The sequence below is a fragment of the Perna viridis genome, chromosome 7 (genome assembly GCF_037379345.1).
Source record: "Perna viridis isolate PV_CMFRI_1.1 ecotype Kerala chromosome 7, ASM3737934v1, whole genome shotgun sequence".
Taxonomy (NCBI): Eukaryota; Metazoa; Mollusca; class Bivalvia; order Mytilida; family Mytilidae; genus Perna; species Perna viridis.
Genome location: NC_142451.1, coordinates 28,959,627 through 28,986,303, shown reverse-complemented (window position 1 = coordinate 28,986,303; position 26,677 = coordinate 28,959,627). Strand labels below are relative to the sequence as shown.

General features: G+C 31.0%; 1 protein-coding gene across 2 annotated transcripts in view; it reads left to right on the top strand.

The window, feature by feature from the left end:
* Window positions 1-26,677, top strand: part of LOC148612167 (glycosaminoglycan xylosylkinase-like) — a 46,663-nt gene that overhangs the window by 10,548 nt on the left and 9,438 nt on the right. For both annotated transcript variants that reach the window (XM_088593369.1, XM_088593370.1), the window contains exons 3-5: window positions 12,433-12,556; window positions 23,872-23,955; window positions 24,815-24,924. In XM_088593369.1, the coding sequence (XP_088449495.1) occupies window positions 12,433-12,556; window positions 23,872-23,955; window positions 24,815-24,924 (318 nt within the window). The remainder of the gene's footprint in view (window positions 1-12,432; window positions 12,557-23,871; window positions 23,956-24,814; window positions 24,925-26,677) is intronic.

Below are 26,677 nucleotides of genomic sequence, written 5' to 3'. Positions count from 1 at the left end.
TATAAATCTGTAGCAGTTTATTTTGAAAGATTCCTAATGTTGAATATTATACCCCCACTCAAAGACTAGGTAGTATATTGGAATGACCTTGTCCATCCACCCCCAACTTCGTTCCACATTCCACCAATTTGTTCGTTCAAGTTTCATCACAGTTACCAGCAGGGGAAAGTTAAAATTGAACAAGACTTCTACCTCACTCCCTTCAAACATCAGAATTTTCCATGGGTGTTAGTTAAATAGGCTTCAGTTGAAAAACTGTCCCCTATCTCATAATATTTTATCTTGGTCAATAAGGGCAAAACTTGAATAACAGTTTCTTCATATTTTATTTATAAATTGGGTCAATTGACAGTTAATCAGCCCTGCTGCTTTGCCTGTATATATGAGATAAAAATATTCCAAGGTTGCACAATCATCAATCAAATTAGTGTCACTTTTACCCTGGGTTTTGTTATGCAGTATCTGTTGAGAAAATCACTTTCTATTTTCATTGAGATAATACCATCAATTATAACAGTAATAGGTATTTTCCTATCAAGTTAATATTGATTTTGTCTTCTTTAATTAGTATTTTTCTCATGTAAACCAAAGTAATTTACTTTAGGGTGTTATAAATGATTAGAGCTGGTAATTAAAAACAAAGGTATAAATGACAGTTTTGTCAGTTTTCTTAGTTAAGTGTAAGTATTTGTAAGAATTAGGCAAAATGGGAAAATTCAGAAACATGCATATCAAAAACCCGCCAATCTGACAACATAATTTCACTCAAGGATGCTCTCTCTATTTGAAAATACTATTATTTGATCTCTGCCTTTCTGGATTTGTTAGAAATTTTTCAATAGAATGTTAGAAAAGTGAGGTTTTTGACAGAGTTATCTGCCCTTGAAATGTTCTTATTCAGTGCATTTCAGTGAAGTTACAATTCAGTTTACTAAAGTGATTTGGAAAATCTTGTCTTTTTTCCCCGATTCTGATGGTACAAATAGTCAAATCAAACTTTCAAAATGGTGTTTTTTTTTTCATACGATGTTTCACCCACTGCCTGATGCTTACAGAGACTGACGATTAAGCATCAGAATGATAGTTATAAGGTAAACAAATACATTGTAAATACAATGAAGGAGATTTAGTAACAGTCAAACCGCAAGGTTTCACAGCAATGCTGACTGTTTAAATTGTATCTATAGGCAGAAATGGCTGAATTCTGACTGTTTAAATTGTATCCATAGGGGGAAATGGCTGGTTGTTGCATCATTTTACTCCAGGAGAACAGTCTGGAGCTGAAATTTCAACATGTGTAGATTTATCATTAGAAAAACTTGGAATGTCCATATAGAATGGGAAAATTTTTGTTTAGAACATATATTGAGTATGTTTTTCACTTTTTGATAAACAAGGCCTCTATTGCTTGAAAATAAGACAAATAGTTTTTGGCAATTCACTCAAAAATGTTTAACAAAATGATAAAATCTCTTTGCATTGTAATTTACAATTACTCTCCACAACTTATGCACTTATAGAGTTATTGCCCTTTGAAGTTTGTATTTCATTTATGAACAATAATGATTAAATGAGATAATTCTATTTCAAACTCAATAATCACATTGACACTGAATCAGAAAGCTCTATTGGGCTAAAGATTTTAACTGTTCCAAACAAAGAATAGTGTCTAACAACCACTGTTCAGGGTTTGGCCATTATGGTCATATCAAGCTGCAATAGGGGAGCATTTCATTTGCCAAAAAAACCCCAAAAATTCTGCTTAATTTTTTGTGGTCTTCACAACTGATGCCAACTTTAAGTAGTTTGATATTTGCAGTGTTATCCATGAACTGTTTCTCAATAGCAAACTGACTTGATTGAAAAATCACCTCAATTGTTAAATTGATATTGCAATGACCGATTTGTACCTTATGTGTAAGGAAACTGTCAATTACTGACTGAGAATATGTAACACAATCAGGCATAGAAAAGGAGGCCTTGGATTTTTTTGTTTAGTGAGAGCATATTTTTGGGCAATTGTGAAAATGATTTTTTTTTTTCAGAAGCAGTGGGAACAAAACTTTTATTGAAAATTTACATTATTTTAGAATGGGAGAAAATATTGAATCATATGTTTTTTTTAAGTTCTTAGCTGAGTTAAAAACAGTTTTTGGGGAAAAATTAGGAATTAAAAAATTAATCCCAGTCCTCCTTGCTAATGAAATGGTTGAACCAATAACCAGCTAAAGGTAATTACAGCATTGCTCCAAAATTCTTAATTAGTTACCCTACAAATTGATTTAAATGGAGGTGTCAGTCAGGTGTAAATCTCAAATCAATCAAAATTGACTATAGCCGAAGCTACCATCTCAACCCATTTGCAAAGATTGTTTATAATCTTGTTCAACATTTAGAAACTGATTTACCTTCAGGAACATATCAAATTCCCAAAACACAATGTTTATTCCATCAGATACATTCTTTAACACTTCGAATTGAAAAAGAAAATATCTGCTAAGATATTGTTGCTGTGTATTTTCTTAAGTGTCTCTAAGCTAACTGATCCAAATTTCATGTAGTTTCATGTATATTTTTTTAATTGGCTTTCATTTGTTTTTTTTTTCTAGTTTATAAAACTAATTTTAATTTTATTTTATTTCATGATTTTAAAGCACTGAGTTTCATTCAGTGGAATTTCTCTGCTAATATTATGATGACTACAGTAGAGTGCTTTTAAATTTTACTTGATTTACCATCATTAAAGAGAAAGAGGGATAATATATTTTAACCATTTGTTAAAGTCACATGACTTACTTGTGTGGGTTGTAAGAATCAGTATCTGAATCATCTTCAGTGTGTTGATCCTCAGCTTTGGAACGATTTATCTTGATCATCGGTACACTCGTGTACTTTTGATTTCTTCCATCATTCCTCTTCAACACCCTACAGCCAGAGCTTGATGTCTTTTCCTTATTTCTCATTGTCAGCTTTATCTTGAAACTTTTGCTTCTCACATAATTCTCATTTCAAATGGGTAGTAGTAGTTGGTTTGTTGTGAGTTAAGCCTGTTTCTGAAGTATTACTTCAGGACTATAACTATTGCCAAGTCTTCCACTCTGAAACAAATTGAAATTCCTTCACTTTGGGATGAGATGCTTCAATATTTTAGTACTTTTCATTATCCTCAGGCAAAGAATTCTTGAATCTGGAGTAATTTCATTACTACATAAATAATCTTCCTTGATTAAGTCACATTGGTGTTGGTATAATGCAGTCTTTCATAATAATCGGCTAATTCATAGATTTCCTCGGATCTATCACTTTGAGTTTATTCTCCAAACAATAATTATATTCAATTGAATTTTCAGTATCTCAAAAGATATTGCAGTCAAACTTTAATGCAGTTTTTTCATTCTAAAAAGATTAATGATTGATTCTGAAGTTTATTTTTCTAAATGAATATCTGATTTACGCAGATGACTTAGACACTTTTTTCAGCATGCTATAGAAGTAAATCCATTCAGTAAGCACGCAAGAACTGTGAGTCTTTGATATTTTTTGCTATTTCACATGGTCTGTTGGCCTCTGTCTTTACTCCTGCAAAGGTACAAGATACAATGCTAACTCATCTATTGGTAAACATAAACAAAGTTGAATAATAGTGTACTGTTATGGAGGTTGCCATGATGTTTACCTCATCAACCCAACCAAAGGGGCGGATCCAGGATTTCAGGTGAGAGGGGGTGCTTATAGAGTAAAATGCCAGACGAAGCAAGGCAAAACATTTTTTGGAGGTTGTCATATGATTACCTCATCAAACCATTCCAGAGGGGGGATTCAGGATTTCAGGTAAGAGGGGGTGCTTACACAATAAAGTACCAAGTGAAGCAAGGCAAAACACGTTTTGGAGGTGAAAATCAAGATATCTTGTAAAAAAAAATTCCCAATTTTTAGTTAGGGGGTATGTACCTGGTGCACCCCGCCTTAATCAGTGCCTGCAATCAAAATAAAAATACCTCTACTATCCAAGTTATGTGGTTTCAAAGAGGAAGTCATTGCATCTAATCCTACAAAATTAATACTAAAAATACCTCAACAACTTCGCTGTTTTAGAGGTAGCCTTAACTTAATTCTCCGTACCTATTTTTAATGCATACAATAATGACAATATTTTGGGAATAGAGTTAAAAAACCCAGATTTCAGGGAAAGGATTTCTCGTAAACTATGTACAGCAATGAATTAAAAATTTCACTGAAATTCATTATTACTTACCATATAAAGCTAAGCAAATTAGGGTTAAAACTAGAAAATCTTAGCAAAGTAATACTCTTGCTTCCCACCATATAAAATATGTAAGCATCCACTGAAATCATTCAGATGGAAAAACTAAATAGGAGATGCACAATTGCTTCATGTTGTAAAGAATGTGTGAAAGTTTTACCAAATTACATTTAGTGGTTTGAGAGGAGTCATTGATTGGTACTGGGAACGAAAAATAGACAGATGATCAGACAGACAGCATCAAAGCAGGGGTATGTTTACGTAAATACATGTACTTCTTTTTTCAGTAAGATCAAGGACTTTGAGAATGAAACTTTGCAAACAAGGGATGAATTTTTTTAACAGTAGTTTATTATTATCTCATAAAGCTGTGCATTGTTAGCTTTGGTTATTATACACAAAAGACTTCACAAAGACTATATTTTTGACTTTTTCAGCTTAGGGCTTGTAAGTCTCATCACTTGACCATGTGAATTCATGAGAATTGATTCCTAAATCCCATTCAAAGGCTAGGAATTGGTTGTTTATGAGGTAAAAGCTACAGTCTCATCAACAAAAACCCAGGAATGTAAATTTGATGATAAAATTATTTATATGCTAGTATAACAAGTTTGTTAATTACATCAAATAGAAAATTCTTATAACTGTTCAGTGTATTGATGCACTGGGAAATAGCAAACTAAATACTCACTGGTCATCAGTTTTGAACACTTTCAGAAGTACAAATTTCGGAATAAAAAATTAATGCAGAAATAAACTTGCAAGCCCTAAACTTGTTGCAAGTGCTTACTAAAGGAGATAATCCAATTTATGGAGTTTACATGTACTAAAGCTTGCAAGTCCAGCATTATTCTAACAATTCCTTTAATTATATTGAAATTTTAAGGAAGGAAGGTGGCTTACAGGCATCATAAGTACATTTACATCAAGCAAATATCTTGTAAAGATAATCTATTCTAACTTCATAATTTCTATGGAATGTAATGCAAGTGGGAGGAATCACTCAGGAAAATTACAGCTTTAGTTAGTTATACTCCTGTCTTAAAGCATCTGAGGCATCAAGTTTTACTTGTGTTGGTGTGAATTTTATATATCTATCCTGTTAATTTCAGCTACACCTTTTGGGAATTATTTGAAATTTTGTGTACAGCTTCAGTTATATACTTATATGTTTTACAGTTTGATTGCCTATTAACCTGTTCTTTTTTTTCATAAAGTTTTTGTTGCTTTGCCCTTTTAAGCATCCCCAGATTAATATGATTTGAAATTTTAATTGATAATAAATAGAAAGGCCTGAAATCTGCCAGGTCTTTATTTTTTTCTATTTTCTCATGACAATTAAGTTCTTTTTCATTTCTCTTGACTGCTTTAAGTTTGTTCATCTTAAAAATCAATGCCATGCTTTTTCAGATTGTCAGAAATAAAAATAACTATCATGAAATGATACAATAAAAATAATTTATGTAGTGTTGACATTCTAATGATGCTGTATGGAATAAAAGCAAGATTGCAGCTTGTGCCTGTATGGAATAAAAGCAAGATTGCAGCATATGCCTGTACAATTATATAATTTTCGGCTGATTGAGAAGTAATTTAGTCCATTAAACCATTGTAAAATGATATTTAGTATCAATTTGATGAGTAGACAATTCAGAATCAATACATCAACGACAAAAAATGTACGGATTTCTCTTTGAAATCTTTAATCTGTCTCATTTTAATGGAATGTCAATTGAAGCAAGACAAAGAATAAATAGATCCTGTAGTTTCAGTTTCCATATTGCTTATTGTTTGTATTGAATAATAGGAATTTTATTTTTATTTATCAAGTACAAAATGTATATTACATAATCATAAGTGATTTTTTTCATGGGTCGAAAATATTATGGTTATGTTGTAAAAAGGGTGATTTTGTTTCATATAATAAAATTTTTATGATCCTGTAATCTACATGTACCATCAATATACATATACGTATGAATTTTAATGTTTTTATTCTTACATCTCAATATCTACATGGAATATAGCACAATATCAAATTGCCAAGAAACAAAAAAAAAAACAAAAAACACCAATACTGTAGTTTGTTGTACTTTGAAATCTGTTGAAACCAAACCCTGAATATACCAGAATCCTTTCTACAGCAGGCTTTTTCTGAAGCCCCTTAATACAAGAAATTACAATAATTAATTACAATAAAAGGGTGCACTTGACTAGTATGAAATCAGGTATACCAGTAATATTTAGCTCAATGTGACTTCTTACTTCTTAAAATAGACTGTACATCATGAAACAACCTTTCTTAATTGAATGGCACTTCAAAACACCAATTTAAAAAGGAAAAAAAATCTTTTTCAAAGGTTACCTGTAAAAATTACCTTCTATATTGTAATACAGTTTACTTAATCTTCAAGCAATTGGTAAAAAATACAAATTAAGGACCAACAAATGATTGAAATAGGCTGACAAAATCAATAGACCAAGGCATTGCAAATTCACCCTTTCCTACTGACATAAATGCTTCTATTACAATGCCAGCTTTAAACCCTAACAAAGTTTTCATCTATTGGTACTTCAATGCTTGTTCTATCAAAAGCAACAATGGAGAATCAATACACAAAGAGGATATTGCATTCTGTTGCTTTGATATCTTTGCAGTGATATTTAATTGCCAAATCTGTTATAAAATCATATAACATTACAATGAACACATCAACTTCACTTAATATCCTGGTATACCAACTAAGAATTATTCTACTTAAAACATTCAATTGATTCTGAAAATTACAATGTTGATAACCAAATAGGTTTTAGAATCATTGCAATTCCTTATTAATTTCCTCTATCAAATAAAAAACGTGTAAATTTGGATTTTGGTTGCAATGTGGGGTTCTGGAAATCGTTAACTGCCTTTACAAGTAGAAGAATCCATTATAGTTACTAGGGTGTAAAATTTAATTCCTTTTATTCAGTTAGGAATTGAATTTTTCATTTTTGATGTTTCATTAGTGTGTAGATGCATTGACCAGTTGCATATTTTGGAATTTTTCATTGAAATGAATGAGTCAACATTTTTACACTCCAATGAAACATTCAATAAGGGATAGCATTTGACATGTCTCTCTTATTTTGAACTATTTCAGTTATTTTTGTTATAGTCTTAGAAATGCAATACACATGGTAGTTGTGGGAGTGGCCTATATAAATTACTAGAAATGTGTTTTATGTAGTCGGAACTACTCAGCCATTTGCACTACACTAAAAAATACTGTAAATGTACTAATTTTCACTATTTTTGCAGTGGATAGAAAATTGCAAAAAATAGTACCCATGATATTGATTCTAAACATTATATTATGGAAATCTTTTTTTTTTTAAATCATGCAAATTGATACCCGAGAATATGTTCACTTGACAGAATCCTCGAAAATTAGCTGCCACAAAATTAATACATTTACAGTAATTTCGAATATAGAAAGTAGAATTTCTTCTTAAAAAATTTGCTAGAATTGTAGACATTTGCAATTGAAAGTAGTTCTGTCCACCAGGTACTCTCTAAAAAATTGGTAAATATCACTAGAAATAAAGAACAATAACTCTTTCAAGAATTTTGGCACAAAGCAAGGAGCTAAGATAAAAAGTAATGGTAAAAAAGTTCAACCAGGTTAAATGTAATTTTAGAATCGGACAAATTTTAGAAAGATTCTTCCTCCTAGTGTCTCATGAAACATCATTTATAAGGCTTATTAAGAATTGAATGTTTCATTTTTGATGTTTCATCAGCGTATAAAGTATAAAAGCATTGATCGTAGCATGTTTTTAATGAAGTTGGCTAGCATTTCATGTGGAAAACAACGTTTTTGCCAGCCAATGAATCATAATAAAAATATAACATTCAATTCTTATAATTACATTCATGTTTTTTTCTGATTTTATTTCTATTTTATTTTAGATATGCATAGAAAATAGGCAATGTACAGTGATCAATAATTGTATACTACTTAATTATAAATAGCTCAAAGTAGTCTTTAATTTACTCTTGAAATATCATGTGTACAGCCGATTATCCAATGAGATTTAGCATATTTTAATAATATGCACAGTAAATGTAATTTTAGTCCAGTGTTATATAAGTTTTTTTTAATGATATGCACAGCAAATGAAATTATTATTATCATATCCTCTACAAACAAAATTTTTTGGAGGTGTAAAGAAATCACTCTGTCTGTCTGTCAGTCTGTCCATCTTTTTAACTGCTCAAGGTATTTTGATGCTATTTTAAAAGGAGATTGGGTATGATATGTAGATGTACTTGAAGGAATATAATTACTGTTGGATGATACGAAAGGGAGATAAATCCAAATTAAAGGTTTGTGTCCATATGAAGTTGGGGGGGGGGGTTATTCTCTTTGCTTACAGTATTTTTATTTAAGTTGTACTGTAGTATTTAATGTTATTTAGAATTCAGTACAGTAACCATAAAGTTTTCAAGCTTTATTTATTTTTTTAAACCAATTAAGACATAAAAAGAAATTGGCTATTAGGCATTTTGAGTGTCAAAAGTTAATGTTTGAGTGAGGGATTTTTTAGTTCTCTTGTCTGCATTCAGAATAGTGGAAATCAAAAGATTGCAACCCGGGGACAAAGACCAGACAGGGAACCTAGACACACACAACAAAGAACATAAAATAAACAAAATAATATGTACAAAAAAAAACAAAAGTAAATGAGCAAATCAGATTCCACTAAAAACTGGGAGCATGGACCAGGTGCACCATTAGGGTAAGCATTCTATGCTTTTCTAGAAATATATGCCAAGTTGCTCATAATAAGTCAAGTCCATGTTAGACAAAAGAGGAAAGGAAAACTATGACACATTGAACAAATCTGTTCTCGTGGTACAGAGAGATTTCTATCATGTCATATGTATTTAATTGTAGGCTTGATTTCTTTGTTCATTGTCCAGTGATACAATATTTCATCAGGGAATAGAAATGAATTCCTCCATTCTCTGAAGTTACCAGTTGTTATATTACTCCTTGTAATAATTTATAATTACCTTAGATACTCGCATAATAATTCCAATGGTATAAACGCAAGTATATTCCCTGGAGAAGGCTATATTAAATAGTTTAGGTATACATGTACTTGTAATATAGAACAATTTTATTGTTGTCACTTCTAATTTATGCTGCATTGTTTGCACTTAACTGAAATGATAAAGAGTTCTATACATTTTTATGCTGGTTTGTACAGTGAAACCTTGTCAAACAGAACTTATTTTAGACTTAAGGTTTTATTCTATACAGGAAGATGTCTGGTTTACATAGGATCAAATCTATTGAAACTGATATGGAAAGACTATAGATTATATATGGTATAGACAGGTTTTTCTGTTTAATCAAGGTTCTGTTGAGGAAGGTTTTACTGTAAAGGCAAGTGAGCTGAAGTAATGGTGATAAAAACAGATTCACTTTTCTGACAATCTCTTTGCCTTTGAACTTAGACATGTAAGAGGCTCTTTGATATAATTGAAACATCTACATGCCAATCATATCATGATAAAATTTTTCATCATGAAGATGTTATTCTCTAGTTTGGCTTTTCATAAATCTATAGTCATCCACTTACATGAACAGTGACTATCTTGTTTAAGTTTAAAAAAGTGCTGACTTTGTAGCTATCATGGAAAGTTAAAGCAACTATATTCCTTGACAAAAAAAACCTGACTACATGTATATTCTGTGACAAAGTTAAAGGCTACTATTCTTTGACAAAATTAAAAGGTACTATTCCTTGACAAAAATAAAAACATCAATATTCCTTGGAAATGTCTATATACTACATTGGGTATGTGTACATGTACATGTTTTTGTATACATGTACTTGTAATATAAAACAATTTTGTAATTCATGTATAAAGATTTCAAAAGTTATGTGTTCTGACAAACATGTATATCATTAATGATTGACAAGGATAATATATATGTGATATTTCCTATAAAGCAGTCATAAAATTTATTGTTCCAATTCTAATCAGGTTCATTCCCCCAAACAAAGCCATACCTGAAGTATTGAATCAATAGCAATCTGCTGAGCTATTTCTGTACAAAGCACACGTTTAGCAGAAAGAGATGACAAGTTGTTTTGGTATGCTTTTCAGGTGGATGTCATCCTTTTGAGCCAAAGTTGAAATATTGCCAAAGTTTTAGTACTTAAACTAATACAAGTCTTGATCAATGTTTTTTTGCGATATAAATGGATGTTGAATTACAAGTTACCAATCAAACAATCAATCGTTTAATCAATCAACCTATCAAGCAATCAATGGTATTAATCAATATGTCACTTTTATGAAAGAGTAATCAAGGGAACCAAGGTTATAGGGTCCAGGGACAAAGACCAGACTTGGAAAACAGACATACACAACAAAGAACATAAAGTAACTAAAATCATGCATACAAAGTAACAAAAGCAAATGAGCAACTCTGACTCCACTAAAGACTGGGGGCATGGACCAGGTGCACTGGTAGGGTAAGATCCATATCATCTAAATCACAAAGCCTTCACACAAGTTTGAATAAACAGGTGTTCTAGTTGAGTATGTTATACTGCCCTCATCAATAAGTTAGTAATTATAACAAAATTAACAGAAGAGAAGATATTCATGTCATGAACAAACATGACACAAAATAACAAATAGTTAAACAATGTTGATCTTACCCGCTTGTTTCCCCTATGATTTCCCAATTTACTTATCACACATTATTGTCTAATTGTATTGATGTCTATCGATTCATTACTCATTTTTTTATCCGCATCAGCTGTAGTTAATTGATCAAAGTTCTTTTCATTGTTGCCTCCATTCATTGAAGCACAAATATTTGAATTATTAACGAATATAGCTTCTCTTTTTATTTTCTAACTTACAATTGCTAAGTAGATTTCCTTTGCAAGATTAGTCCCTTATTCCAAACTTGAAATTCTATTTATTTTAATCCTAAGAAGCTGTTTCTGCCAGAGTTCATTATGTTCAGAATAAGTTGTTTATTAAGCCTCAGAGAATGGCTGTATATATTTAGTCTTGTTTTGATAAATAATGAATGTCCTATCATTGGATATTATTGAACTTATAAGGAATACAGTTGTTACACAAGGATCAATATCCATTTTTGTCTAACCCTCGTTTAGAACTGATTCTATATTTTTATCCCAATTCGTAGGTATTGATTCCCAATTTTTATTTCTTTAATGTTATCCATGTCATGGCAACTTTTTGGAAAATTGATTTTATTGGGGCTTTTGTAATTTCTTAGCATGATGTTTTACTTTGAAGGCTGTCTTTCTTTATACTAATGTTTATTGGTTCAGATATAATACCGGTAACAACAGTGTAACACACTTTTTCATACTTGTGCAAACATTGAAAAATTGCATGGCAAAATTTGATTGAGTATGTACATGTACCTGAAACTGAAAAGTCAAAACATTTTTGTTCTTTTGTCTGTCCTCCCCTCATGAAAGTTTTTTTTGATTTCTGTTTGCTATTACTTTCTATCACAGAAGAGTTTTTAATAACACTTTTTAAAAGTTTTTTTTTGTGAAAAAGAAACTTGGTTTATGGTATAGTAACATCAATTTCATGGCAAATAAAATTGTCTGTCATTCTGTCTGTCAAAATTTTGTCACTAATATCTCACCTTCAAATGAATAGATTGATTTCAAATTTGGTATGTGGCTATATATATATATATTTTCATTAGAAGAATCTAGCTCCTATATAACACCAGTCCGAATGTGATACATATGTATATGACTTTATGTAGATGGGGCATATGTTGGAGTGATTTTGGTTGTTGTCTTATATCAACTTCCTGTTCATGTGGTGGTATACTTACAGTTTGTAGCGCTTAAAAGTGTGCAGCTGCATGCTTTATCAACACCTTTTAAAAATACCTTAAAAAAACTAATGGTTCTTTCTGGTAAAGTTGTAACCAAACCACTGGAATAGAGTTACACCAGTATATTAATGATTTTGTAACTAAGCTATATTTTTGGGAGTTATCTCTCTTTGATTATTGATTTTTGGTTTCACTTTATTGTTTAACATTTAACATAATTAACATGGTTAGAATTTTGCTTGTTTACTTTGGTCCCTTATCTTTTAGGATGTGTTCTTCACTCCTTAAAATCTGCAAAGATATTGGCAGCAGATACTGGAATCAAAGGGACACAACTCAAATTGTCATTGGTGTTAGAAGGAGGACAAATAGTGGCATTCAAACCTAAATGGTAGGTAAAAAAGTTCCAAGTTAAATATATGTGTGTAAAAATGCTTTTCTTTCACATCAAACTTGTTATTAGATACTTAAAAAAAATATTTTATATAATGTGCTTTGAATGTCACTGGTTCATAATAAAATCTGATGACAAAAAACTATGACAATTTGGCTTCCTTAGATTTTGTTTAAAATCTCAGGGTTGGTAGAAAACTGGAACACACACAAGGGGTAGCCTGTCATTAAAGTATTCATAAGAAGATTTGTTAAAACACCAGTTTTCTGGTGTTAATCACAAAAACAAGTTCACTCTTACCTTGATATCATTTCCTGTAAGTCCTTGTACCCATTGAAAAAGGGAGTGATTAAAATTAATATTATTAGCTAACTATCAGAACTTAGTATTTTTTTTTATTTTTAATAATGAAATCTGTTTTAGCAGTTAAGTTAATTTTACATATTTTTAAGTAGTAGTCTTTGTAAGAATCATGCAAACTATGTAATATGCCCCAAAAAGACTACACATTTTTATTTTTTATATTAAGTTGCTTTATAGGTCAATATGATGAAATATGTAATTATTCATTCCAATCTGTCTGCTCTTTGGAGATAATTCACATTGAAAATCCAACAGTTTCTATTGTTTTGTGTCATTTACAGAGATATCTCTTTTATTTTTGAATTCTGCAGTACATTCTATATTATGTGTATATCTTAAGATCATGGGTTATATTAAAAGACATGTTAAATTCTGTTTACTATAACATTTTTAACAAAATATCAAAAATAAAAATATGTAGGCTTTCCAACCAAGGATCACATTTTGCATGATCCTTATCTGGAGTGCAACATATAAAAAAAAACAGTTCATTAACCCTAAAGCCTTGCACTGAAACTCTTGATGTGCATTGTATTGATCTTACATCACATGGTAAAGTTAATATTGCACAATCTAATGCAGGGTATATTGTTTCTGAATGCTAAAGCTGTCAGAATGTAACCATGCATTAAATAGCAGGAAAAAATCCTTTCATACCTGTACACTTTTGTCACTTTGAAAGTCTGATAACTGTTGTTAATGGAATTTCTCACCATGCCTCTCAGCTGCAAATATTACGACTTACCAGTTTATTTATTACACTTCAAAACTTGAGGTACCATGACAGCAGAAACTAAGGAGAATTCAGTCCACAATGTAATAAGTATGGATTCTCTCCCTTGGCTATAGCATGATTTTAAATAATTAGACTGGAAGTTAATGTTTAAAGCAATGCAATAAGTATAGATTCTCTCTCTCTCGCTCTCTTGGCTGTGATATAATTTTGAAGTACCAAAGAACATTTTTCAGATCATTCAGGGTTTGGTTTAGACAGGTTTTCAGAATATTCAGGGTTTGGTTTAGACAGGTTTTCAGATTATTCAGAGTTGGGTTTAGGCAGGTTTTCAAATTTTTCAGGGTTTTGTTTAGACAGTTTCCACTGTACATGGTGTTATATGGATAAATCAAGGAATTTCCATATATCATGAACATACAAAATTCTTATGATTTGTAAACACAGTTTAATTGTCTGATATTCTTTCAGTTTCTATAATAGAAATTGAGGAGTCAAAATGTTTTTTTGCTATTTAAAAAGAAATCCTTTGATTTCTTTACATTTTTTTTCACTTATCTCCCCTTTGAATGGTTCTTAAACAATTTTTTTTTACCTTTTAATGTATTATGTCAAAAGTTCTTTTAAGATATTTTAAAGATAAGTTTTCACACTATATTTGACACTATTTTTTGTATAAAAAATACATATTTCTTTACTAGATTGCAAGATGCCCGAACAAAATTCTTGTATTTTTTTAAGCTGCAGTGAGTGATCATACTCATTTCAAATCTGAACCCAACCAAGCAGTCAAGTGTTATGTTGATAGATTGAAATGGGAATTTGAACTCTTATCAGTTTCCATTCAGAAATAAATCCACATAAGATCATGACATGAAGCCTTTAATCCTTTAGACATCTGTGATCTTTCTAAAAAAAAATAAAATTTTACAATTCCTAACCTATCAATATTGGTCTTTTTGTCAGAGTCTGCTTTTATTAAGTTTATTGTTTCTTTTAGGTCTTAGCCATGACATATTTGAGCCATTGTTGTGCTGTTGTTTTGTTGTTTTTTTTGTCTTTGTGTCTTGTTTTCTGTAGAAAGTATCCTCAGATTGATTGATTGTTGGGGTTAAGCCCGAGCAGCAATATTTCAGCTTTATTCAGGCAATACTCTCAGAATTTTAATTCTGTGATAACAAAAGTGTTGTTGTATGGAGAATTTTTTTTTTAATGCCTGTTTTACTGGACACATTTTGGTATTAGGGTTTTCATCTGTTTGTCTGTTATTCACACTGTATAATATCTTCAAATTTCTGCCACCAGTTTTGTGAAACTTTGGTGAAATGTTTCTTTCTATTGATTTGAGCTCCCTTTTAATTTTTATAAATTGTCACTTTTAGTTTTTGACAAGGGACTTCTTTGTTACAAGGTAATTCTATGTTTTTTTACCATAACTAAAAAACACTTGCAACAATTCCTATCAATCTTTGTCTGTTGTTTATTAATATTACTCCCTTTTAATTTGTGTAAATTTGCAAATTTTCGATTTAGAGTTATGGGAATTTCTTGATAAAAATTGGGGATGTATAGTTTTTGGACTATAACTTAGAAGGGTTGCATCCATTTTAATGAAACTTTAGAAAAAAATGTAACTGGTAGGATATTACTATTGATATTAGCTACCTCTTTAATTGCCACGATTTTCTGTTTTGGAGTTTTTTCACTTTTATTCAATAAAAAAAAAGGAGGATTTCCCATAATTGCACAGTAACTTCAAAACGCTTCAAGCATTTATCATGAAACTTTGTTGAATTGTTTGATTTTTTTTGATCATGGATGCTTGATTTTTCTTTTTATATATTTTGGGTCAAATACTTAACCACAATTGAATTCAGAGTTGTATCGATCTTGAATTTTGTTTCCATATTTGCCTCATCAGGGTTCAACCTCAGTGGGTGTATCTAGCTGTGCTTTGTGAAGCATTTTATTTAAAGATGTTATAAATAAAGCTAACTTTCATGAAAATGCTGACTGAGAAATCTCAGAGTTCCAAGGGTAAAAATTTTAGTTCTCAAACAAGATGATGGAGTTAAAAAGTGTAGAAATCTTATCTAAAGGTGTCTGGTATTTCCTAGTCTTGCAGTTGTTGTGTCCTTTTTTTTCTTTTTTTCCTCACAAATCAATTTTGCATACGTGGGACAAATCAGAACACTCTGCTTGCCACTATTTATTTGTATTCAGATAATGTAGAAATATATTTCTCTTAGTATTATCACCAATGATACAAGTTTTTTCTCATATAATGGAAGAAATAATTCATGGCACTGCAATCATAAATGTGTATCCATTCAGTCATGGCTTAAGCCTTTATTATTCAGTTTGTGTTGAGTTATAGCAAGGGGTTACATTCTGATTGAATAACTTCTCTGAAACTACAAATGACTTTGAAGAATTACTGATATCAAGGAGCTCTGCTAATAATTTTGATTATGGTGACACTAGGTTGAAAAATTATGGTGAAAATTATATCTTGGTGGGCTATTCTAACTCCCAAGAGCCTCTAGTTTGATATCCCTTTCAACGATAACACATAGCTATATAAAGTTGCTGATAATGAAAGATTTGCTCGCATACAACACTAAATATATTGTATATTGCTACCAAATATACCAGTAGTCCTAGGACAATTTGTGCTGTAGCTTATACAATGATGATATTCAGGGTACAGAGTTGTCGCCCTGTGATAAAAGGACAATATCCTGATAAACTGCCTTATACGGAAAGGTCAATCGCCTGATGAACTGCCTTCTACAGAAATGACAATCGCCTGAAGAACTGCCTTATACAGAAACAACAATCCCCTGATGAACTACCTTATACAGAAATGACAATCGCCTGATGAACTGCCTTATACAGAAACAACAATCGCCTGATGAACTGCCTTATACAGAAACGACAATCCCCTGTTGAACTGCCTTATACAAAAACGACAATCGCCTGATGAACTGCCTTATACAGAAATGACAATCGCCTGATGAACTCCCTTATACAGAAATGACAATCCCCTGATGAACTGCCTTATACAGAAACGACAATCCCCTGATGAACTCCCTTATACAGAAACTACAATCGCCTGATGAACTCCCTTATACAGAAACGACAATCGCCTGATGAACTCTCTTATACAGAAACGACAATTGCCTGATGAACTGCCTTGTACAGAAACGACAATCACCTGATGAACTGCCTTATACAGAAACGACAATCGCCTGATGAACTGCCTTATACAGAAACGACAATCACCTGATGAACTCCCTTATACAGAAACGACAATCGCCTGATGAACTCTCCTATACTGAAACGACAATCCCCTAATGAACTATCTGATACAGAAATGACAATTGCCTGATGAACTGCCTTTTACATGTAGGAACTAGACAATAAGATTTAAACTGAATTTCAAATATAGTTTCAAATATCTATGTAAACAGTTTAATGGGTTTCTTATATGAGTGAAGATTTGGTATTGGATTATCTTTCGCCAGTTTGGAAAATTCATGTTGTTTTCAAGAGTGGAGCATAATGAAAAGAGAGAAAAGTCCAAGAATTTCTGTTACAAGAGAAAGATAACATGGTCTGTGATGAGTATAAATACCTGTTTTGTCTGTGAAAATATATATATTTTGTTTGCTCCTCTTATGAGAGCACCACCATTTCTGGAAACATAGTATATAGGACGTCAAATTTGCTCTTGCCTTTGTTTTTTAATATATTTATGATGTTTTAAAGACATTTTATTGTTTAGGAGATCAAGTTAAGATGAATGTGCATGACCTCATCTTACATGGATCATCTCAACTCGCAAAGGGCTGTTTCTGGAAGAATCAATCTTCACCATTGTCCAGTAAACTATCTAAGGCAATTTATTGGAGGAAGACCAACTTTATCCCCTTAACATCACTGTTGAATGTGCTGTTATCCAATTTAGAATTATTTCCAATATCAGTTCTGATTTGTTAAAGCTTATGGACATGAAACTTGTTCCTGGTAATGCTTGCAGATTATCTCTAGATAAAATCCTAATTTAATTCATGATCTTGTAAGATAGCTCTCTTGAGATATTACAATTTAATTAGCACTTTGTCATCCATTGTATGGGGGTTAATTGAACTAAATTTGTATCACTTGGGATAATTTATAAAGTTTTGAAAGGATAATCAATACTACATTGTTTCAGAGATAAATTTAACTGAACTGTATAGAGATTTTACAGTGCTGGATTTGGCTTCCTGTTTTGATATTTTTGGTTTTGAGTACTGTATTTCTTGTATGCAATTTATTTTTGGATTAAGTTTTTCCTATTTTTGTTATTTCTGATGTATTGAGAGGTTTCTCCTTGAAACATGTACAGAATACTGAAATTGACAATAAGGATAAGATTGGTTCATGCATTATTGTATTTAGCTGTTGCAATATATATAATGAAAATATGTACCTCACAAAGTATTATGTACTGTATGTAGTTTTACATTTGAATTCTTGAAACATAAAGCTTCAAAATATGACATTTGTAGATTTTTATTTGAGGCACTGAATTACCTGAGCAGTTTATTGAGTTTATTTTTTTTAAATATTAAATTATTTGCAGATGGTTCCAAGGAAATTATTTTTTAATACAATGCCATTGAATTTGTTTTGTAGAAAATTAAGTTAGTGTGAGAGAAGATCTAGTACATTTTTTTTTTATGTAGGGAGTTCCAAGGAAGTTGTTTTTGTAGAAAATTCAAAGGAAGTTATGTTGTAGAGAGTTCCAAGGTAGTAGTCTTGTAGAGAGTACCAAGGAAGTTCTTTTTGTAGAGAGTTCAGAGGAAGTTGTTTTTGTAGAAAATTCAAAGGAAGTTGTTTTGTAGAAAGTTCCAAGAAAGTTGTTTTGCAGAGAGTTCTAAGGAAGTTGTTTTGTTGAAAGTTCAAAGGAAGTCGTTTTGTTAAGAGTTCCAAGGAAGTCATTTTGTTAAGAGTTCCAAGGAAGTTGTTTTTGATGAAAGCTCCAAGGATTTTTTTTAAGAGAGTTCCAAAGAAGTTGTTTAGTTAAGAGCTTCAAGGAAGTTGTTTTGTTAAGAGTTCTAAGGAAGTTCTTTTTTGTAGAAATTTTTAAGGAAACCAAGTTTGATAGCGTACTTAACTCCTGCTTCCAATATGTGAAGTTGTTATATAGAAAGTTCCAAGGAAATCATTTTGAAGAGATTTCCACGGAAGTTGTTTTGATGAGAGCTCCAAGGAATTTTTTTTGGGAGAGTTTCAAGGAGGTTTTGAAGAGAAATCCATGGAGATTTTTTTAAGAGAGTTTCAAGGAAGTTGTTTTGTAGAGGAATCCAAGGAAGTTGTTTTGAAGAGAGTTCCAAGGAAGTTGTTTTGAAGAGAGTTTCAACAAAGTTGTTTTGTAGAGGAATCCAAGGAAGCTGTTCAGATTTTTTATTGCCAAGTATGTGATGTAAACTCACATTTTGATTTGATTTTTTGTTGTTGTTGTTTGGTATTCCTGGTTTCATAAAAAATCTCAAATTGAGATTTCTAAATTTCTTGGACAACTCAGTTATTGACCAATCAAATCGCTTGAAATTACAGACTTGAGAACAAACTTAAGGATTTAAGGAAAATCTCAGTTTGAGATTTTTTTATAATAAAGATTAGAGTGGTTTAGATCTTTAGAAGCCAATCAATAATTTAAAATGAAACTTAGGCATTAAAAGAATATCATGAATTTGCTGATAGTGGATATTCCAGTAGAATGTAGAAGGTAATATACGTTGAAATGTAAAAAAATGCTTTCAAATTTTCATTTCATAGCCATCCAATGCTATGGTTTTTTTTTTAAATCTGGTGAGAAAGGTAGGATAGAATTGCTGCATCAGCATTATTTTTAATAATTAATTCATAACATTTATATCATTATTGTTATTGATAATTTCTTTTCTTGCTTTAGTCTACTTGAAAAGTGGATGCCTTGTTTAAGCAAGTTATGTCTATTTATATTTAAAACTCCAACATAAACAATAGTTTCTCTTTTCTGCGACTCTGTCTTTTGTCCGTTTGATGATCATTTGTGGTATTTTGTCTACTGGTCTACAATGTTACTGCTTCCATCTTTTCCTTTGATCGTTAAGTGTAAGTTTTTCTAAGAATCAGGTAAGGTCTCACTAACCACTTCTAACATTTCCATTACTTTACATGTTAAAAAAGTAATTTTCAAAGTTTCACTGTGAATTCCCAGGACAAGTGACATCTGAAAGTTGCATACCGTTGCAAAGCTTGGAAAAGAAGGCTTCCAAAATCATTATGCTAATGGTACGATGATTGTAGAAATTCTTCACAAAATTTACTTGAATAAATAATACTGAAAATCCTCATTTTTACCTGTTCTGCTAACTGACAGCATGGAGGCAAATTACTCACACATGTAAACAATATTCATACACTTTTGTAGTTAATTACATGTATGATTTTAAAGTACACATTCTCAGCTTTATTTTGACTATTTTAATCATAATACACACAAATAATGCACTTACAATGCATATGTCTAGGTTCAGTGTGTTTTTGGTACTACATAGTGGGGTGGCCATTTGACCCGGAAGTGGTTAGTGAGACCTAAAACAAACTGAGTTATCTGCCCTTAAAATTTTCATTTTCAATGTACTTCAATGAAATTATTTTACAATTTCCCAAAATGATATGGAAAATCTTGTCTTTTTGCCTTGATTCCGACAGTCAAAATAGTGTTTTTAGTCCCCTACCGTTAATCATTTTCTTATCCATCATGTAATTATCAAATCTGATAGAGTAATATAAGTGATCATTTCTATACCTGTGCCATTGCCATTGAATTTCAGGCTTGTAACTTTTTAGTTAGATTTCAATATCATTTTCAGAATTGAAACACAGATGATTGTAGACATCCCTTGATTTTTACATTTCTGATGAGACTTTACAACCCTTAAATATGGGAAACTGTTGCTTGTAGACTGACAATTGATACTCCAAGGCTCAAACACTAAAATAGGCTAAAGCTAGATTTGAGACACAATTGTCTTATTTTAAGAGTTATAATTATGTTCTGTGGGAGTATAATTGTTCATGTGATAGACATTTTCATGAATTTCATAGGCTTGGTAAACCATGAAACTTCCCATTCAATTGTATAATGGAATTGTCAAGTCAATGAGTTTTCCCTTCCTCTTTCGTTCACCTTAGACTTGACTTTCTATAAGCAACTGGGTGGGTGTTTCAAGAAAAGCAGAGGATGTTTACCCTACTGGTGCGCCTGGTCCATGCTCCCAGTTTTTAGTGGAGTCTGAGTTGCTCATTTACTTTTATTGCTTTGTATGTATTACATTCTTTTGATTTCTGCTAGATTCTTGGTCCCTTTGATTGCTCTTTCAAGAATATAAGAACTGATTAACGACAAATATTGGCACCAATGAATAATAGTACTTAAACAGAATATTACCTGACTTACTTTACATTGTCCTATAATTAAATTGATGACTTACACTATATTTAAATCAGTGTCCTAACATGTTGTGTGACATTAGTTTCTGGTACAACAGGTTTTGCTGTAGTTAATAATGATATTTCTAATGACTCAAAATACGTTAATTTTATATATTAGTGATATTTTTTATATAAACTGTGAGAGATTAATTGGGGAGACTGTCAGCAAATAGTTTTTTAATCATCATAAATCATTGATCTCATTGGTATAATGTAGAGTGTGGCAGCATTATTAAGCTTCGGCAATTTCTTAATTCTATGGCCAATTCAAGATCTGTATTGTTAGTTTGTTAATATTGCTTTCATGATAATACTTTATAAGTCCAAGAAAATTCTTTGACTCATAAGAGTATATACTTTTAAAGTAGTTGTCTTTGTAAGAATCATGCAAATTCTATAATATGTGCTACACCACCAAAATGCTACACATTTTTATTGATAGCTTTATAGGTCTATATGATGAAATTAACAATCATTCATTCCAATCAGTCTGCTCTTAGAAGATAATGCACATTGAAAATCCAACAGTTTTTATTGTATTTTAGTGTCATTTACAGAGTTATCTCCCTTAATTTTGTATTTTATAGTACATTCTATATAGTTTTTATCTCCTAAGAACAAGGGTTATATGAAAAGCCATGTGTTAATTTCTGTTTACTATAACATTTTAAACTAAGTATCAAAAATAAAAATATGTAGGGTTTCCAACCTTGAATCATATTTTGCATGATTCTTATCTGGAGTGCAACTTAAACATTTTACCATAACAAAGTAAAATCAATCCACCTTTACTATATATAATCGTTCACCAATTTTAATGTGCTCCTATTTAGATGGATGCATTATGATAGATACTGAAACCTGTTTTACACTACCAGGAATTTAACAACAGATTTTATGTAATTTGAATGCCGCTATAATATCAGTATGTTTCTTTCACAAAACATTTCAGTCACAAAGTTCTTTTGGTAATAATTTCAGTACTGACCATTTTCTGCCTTTTAATAGTACTTTGAATTTCAGTCATTTTTCAGTATTGTAAATTTCAGTCAAATTTCAGGCAACTTTCAGTCCTGTAAATGTCAGACTGAGAGATGATAGTTGTTTGGTTTAAACAGGTTATTTTTTTTTCAAGGGTATAGTTTAGACAGTTTTTACTGTACATCTGTCCCTCCATGTTTAAAATAAACCATAAAAACATTTCAAGGGTTTTAATCATTTTCATGTAGCTTATGTTTCCTCTTGTTTTACCATATACATGTAGAAGAAAATTTCCACAAGGTTTAAAATAAGAAACACAAAAAAGGCTGGCCATACTTAAAGAGGTAAACCTAGGGTAAGAGGCATAACTCTTGAAATCAGTGATATGTTTGTATTATATTCAGTTCACCAAAGCCTTCATCAAACTTTCATTTGAAACAGAATGAAATCAGTCCAAGTTACTTTGATGCTTACATGAGATTGATGCTGAATACATATGTTCCAATGACTTGTAAGAGTTGGTAGACCCTTGGTCTACCTCTTTAAAACTGAAAATCTCAGAGTTATTTCTCTCTCCTAAAGTTAATGGAAAAGACAAAAGTAAAACAAATACTGAATTTAAAACAAAAAAAATAATAATCCACTGTAGGATTAATAGACACAAGTTGAAGCTGTTAGCTAGACACAATTTCCAAGTTTCATATTTCATATTTTTATATTTCATGGTTTATATTCAGATTTATTGCTGGTAATATAATTATTATTGTGTTATTATGTTTGATTTAATAGAGTAAAGATTAAGCAACAATATCTGCAATAGATTTGGATTGGATTACAGTCGAGGTTTTTGTTGTCTGTCAATCTGTTTATTAAATTGCATTATAACAGCCATGGAAATGTCATTACTGGAACTTGATAGAAATTTCATTTATTCCTAAAATTGTAGTTAGTAGTAACAAATGTAATTATCCTAAGGATTCAATGACCGATGAGATAAAGTGTCGGACCCAGTATGTAAGAATGTCAGTGACTTTCAGAAGTGGATCATAGTAGGGGGCATCTTTTGGCCCAGGGTTTGGAACCACCTTAGCTTTGGAAAATTTTGTTAATCTTGTGCAAGCTTTGGACAAAAACGAGGACCCCCTTTTCAAAAACTCTTGATCCACTCCTGATTTTAATTGGATACTCATTACACTTTGTTACCTTGGCAATACATGCTATGAACACATTTTCTCTAAATGTTAATTTTTTATCATCCTTGTCCACAGTTGGAGCCTGATCACAGGGGCTTGACCTGATATTTTGCAAGCTGGATTGTCAGTCATGTAACTGTTTATTATGTCTGTGATTTAAATGGAGTTGTTACATCATACAGACATTATATCTGTTTTAAGTCAAGTTATTTGGTATCAGCATTAGAGATTTTTGCAAATTTGGTAGTTCGTAGGGCATTTTAACAGCATGGTTTCCTGCTGTACTTTTTGAATTGTCCCTGTTTAAAAAGAAATTTTTGACATGATTTTTCTTTCACAGTTCATTTTTTTTCATTTGCCCAAAAATGAAGACTCCATAGGTATTTGTTGTTTGACTCTGCTAGGAAAAAAAGCCTAAACTAGATTTTCTTTCACAGATTATTTTTTGCCTTATTAATTATTGACACTTGGTACAGTATTGAATGTTTTTGTTCTCTTATTTCCCTCAGGTATGCTAGAGACTACATCCAAAAAACCATTGTCTCAGGCTGGGATCGACACAATGGTGAAATTGCTGTCTTTCATCTTGGGAGGTAATTCTTATGAAATCAGCAATTTATTTGGTTCATATATCATTCCAATTTAGTCATTACTTGTAAAACTGGAATTTTGGCTTTCTGTAGTTAGAGCAAGAAATGCATGAAATTGGAAGAAATCTTTATGACATGTTTAAACAAAGAGGCCAGTGGGTCTTGAAATAAAGTCATGAACAACTTTTTATTTTTAGACCAATGCAAATGTCCTTTTCATACTATAAAACTTTGGTTTGGTCTATAAAATGTAAATCAATTTGGATTATGGTGTATATGATATTCACTCTTCAGTTTTTTTTGTTTTTTTTTTGTACTTTAAAAATTTGGTATTTGTTCTTCTGTGATTAATTGTTGAAAATGTTTTGCTTTTTTAAATAAAAATAGTCTTTTTTTAATCTTCGATTACTGAAAGAAAAGTTTAAGCTTTCGAAATATTTCAAAAAAATATACTTGCAATCTCAATCTTAGAAATAATTAAATTATTGTTCTATATAAATACATTATTATTGGTGTTAACAACATCTTCTTCATTTAGTTTCACAAAAAAAAACAATGAAGTAGAAAGTTTAAGTTGTGTCATCACGATGTCTTCAAATTGTTCTATCCTAACTATCAACCAATTTACAATTATGACTTTTGAGTAATAAGCAGTTGGTACCTTACTTCCTGAATTGTCATTTTTATTAGAAACAAGAAATCAAGATTGCATTTCATAGTCTATAAACCGATTCCTGTCTGTTAATTTGTTCATCACAAGAAGGCCTGTGATTTCATTAATTGTTGTTGCGACAATATCAGGAATGAAGGACAAGCAATTTCCTGTTTTAGATATTGAAATTTTGTTTGCTTTATATTGTAGATTATTAGATTTGAGAAGAACCCCAATAGCTGTCGGTAGAAGAATTAATTTAAAAACAGACATTATACCAGTCGCTTCACAAAAGTTGTTGAAAACTTTTGTCATGAAAGGTGAATGTGCCCGAGTAATGACTAATTCATAACGGCTTTCAGTATTAGCATTACTTGCATAAAAACAAATATTTGGTTTTAAGTAGCTGTCTTTGTAAGAATCATGCAAAATCAGAAAAATGTGATACACCCCAAAAAAGGCTACATATTTTTATTTTTGTAATGAAGTTGTTTTATGGGTCTATACTATGAAATGAGTAATTATTCATTCAAATTTGCCTGCTCTTAGGAGGTAATCAACGTTGAAAATCTGGTAGATTCTATTGTATTTGAATGTCATTTCAAGAGTTATCTTCCTTAATTTTGAAATCTACAGTGCATTCTATATAATTTTTATCTCGTAAGAGCACAGGTTATATGAAAAACCACATGTTATTTTCTGTTTACTATGACATTTCAAACAAAATATCAAAAATAAAAATATGTAGGCTTTTTACCCATGAATCACATTTTGCATGATTCTTAGCTGGAGTGCTACTTAAATGGAAATGCCGCAAGATTAACAATTTTATGGTACCAACATAAAATTTTAAATAAGCTAGACTGAAACAATCAAATCTCAATTAAATTGCAAATTTAACTTTTTAGTTGCGAGCTTTTGTTGCCAAAACTGTCTACTTTTATCATGTCAAATCATCACTTTACTTCCAGTAAAGTTTCATCGTTTGTCTGAAGTTTCATAAACTAAAAAATTGGTTCCCAAAAAAACTGTCAAGCACACCTGATAGTATTATAATAGAGAAATTTGTCTGGAGTGGAATGGTGTAAATTTAAGTAGCAGTCTTTTTAAGAATCGTGCAAATTCTGTAATATGTGATACACCACAAAGAATGCTACACATTTTTATTTTTGTTATTAGGTTTCTTTATAGGTCTATTTGATGAAATGTATAATCATTCATTCCAATCTGTCTGCTCTTAGGACTTAATTCACATTGAAAACCCAACATTTTCTATTGTATTTTACTGTTGTTTACAGAGTTATTTCCCTTAATTTTGAATTCTACTGTACATTGTATACAATTTTTATCTCCTAAAATCGCAGGTTATATGAAAATCCAAATGTTAGTTTCTGTTTACTAAAGCGTTTTGAACAAAATATCAAAAATAAAAATATGTGGGCTCTCCAACCATGTATCACATTTTGCATGATTCTGAACTGGAGTGCTACTTAACAGTTTAGTAGACTATCACATCATTATACACTGCATATCAATTTTTTCATTCAAGAAGCATTATTCTTTTCTTCAGGAGGGAAAACAATGGCATCCAAAATTTTGACAATTTCCGTTTTTATGGTTCTTACACAGATTTCTTTGTTTTAAGTGTAAAAAGAAGTTGTCGGTATATAAAAGTTGAAAGATAATTTAAAAACATAAATATAAGTTTGTTTTATAGAAGTCATGTGATTTTTTTGTTGATTTCATCTTGTATCCTGAATCTTCTTACATTTTTAGGAGTAAATTTTTTTTTTTACCTCACCACTGGTGAGGTATTATCTGATACCTTCTGAAAAGTTGCGAGTCTGTCCATCCTGGACAGTTTCCAGATGAATCAATGAATTTTAAAAAATTATATACAGAATATTTTGTCATCCCCCCATTTGTCACCATTATGTGGAAGATATCACTGAATATTCCATTAATACCCTATTTTTTTAATTCATACGTAAAAGGTTATTGTAGCATTATCCAACGATTAAAAGCAAATGATATAATACTGTGAAAATACTTTAATTCAGGGATACTAATTTT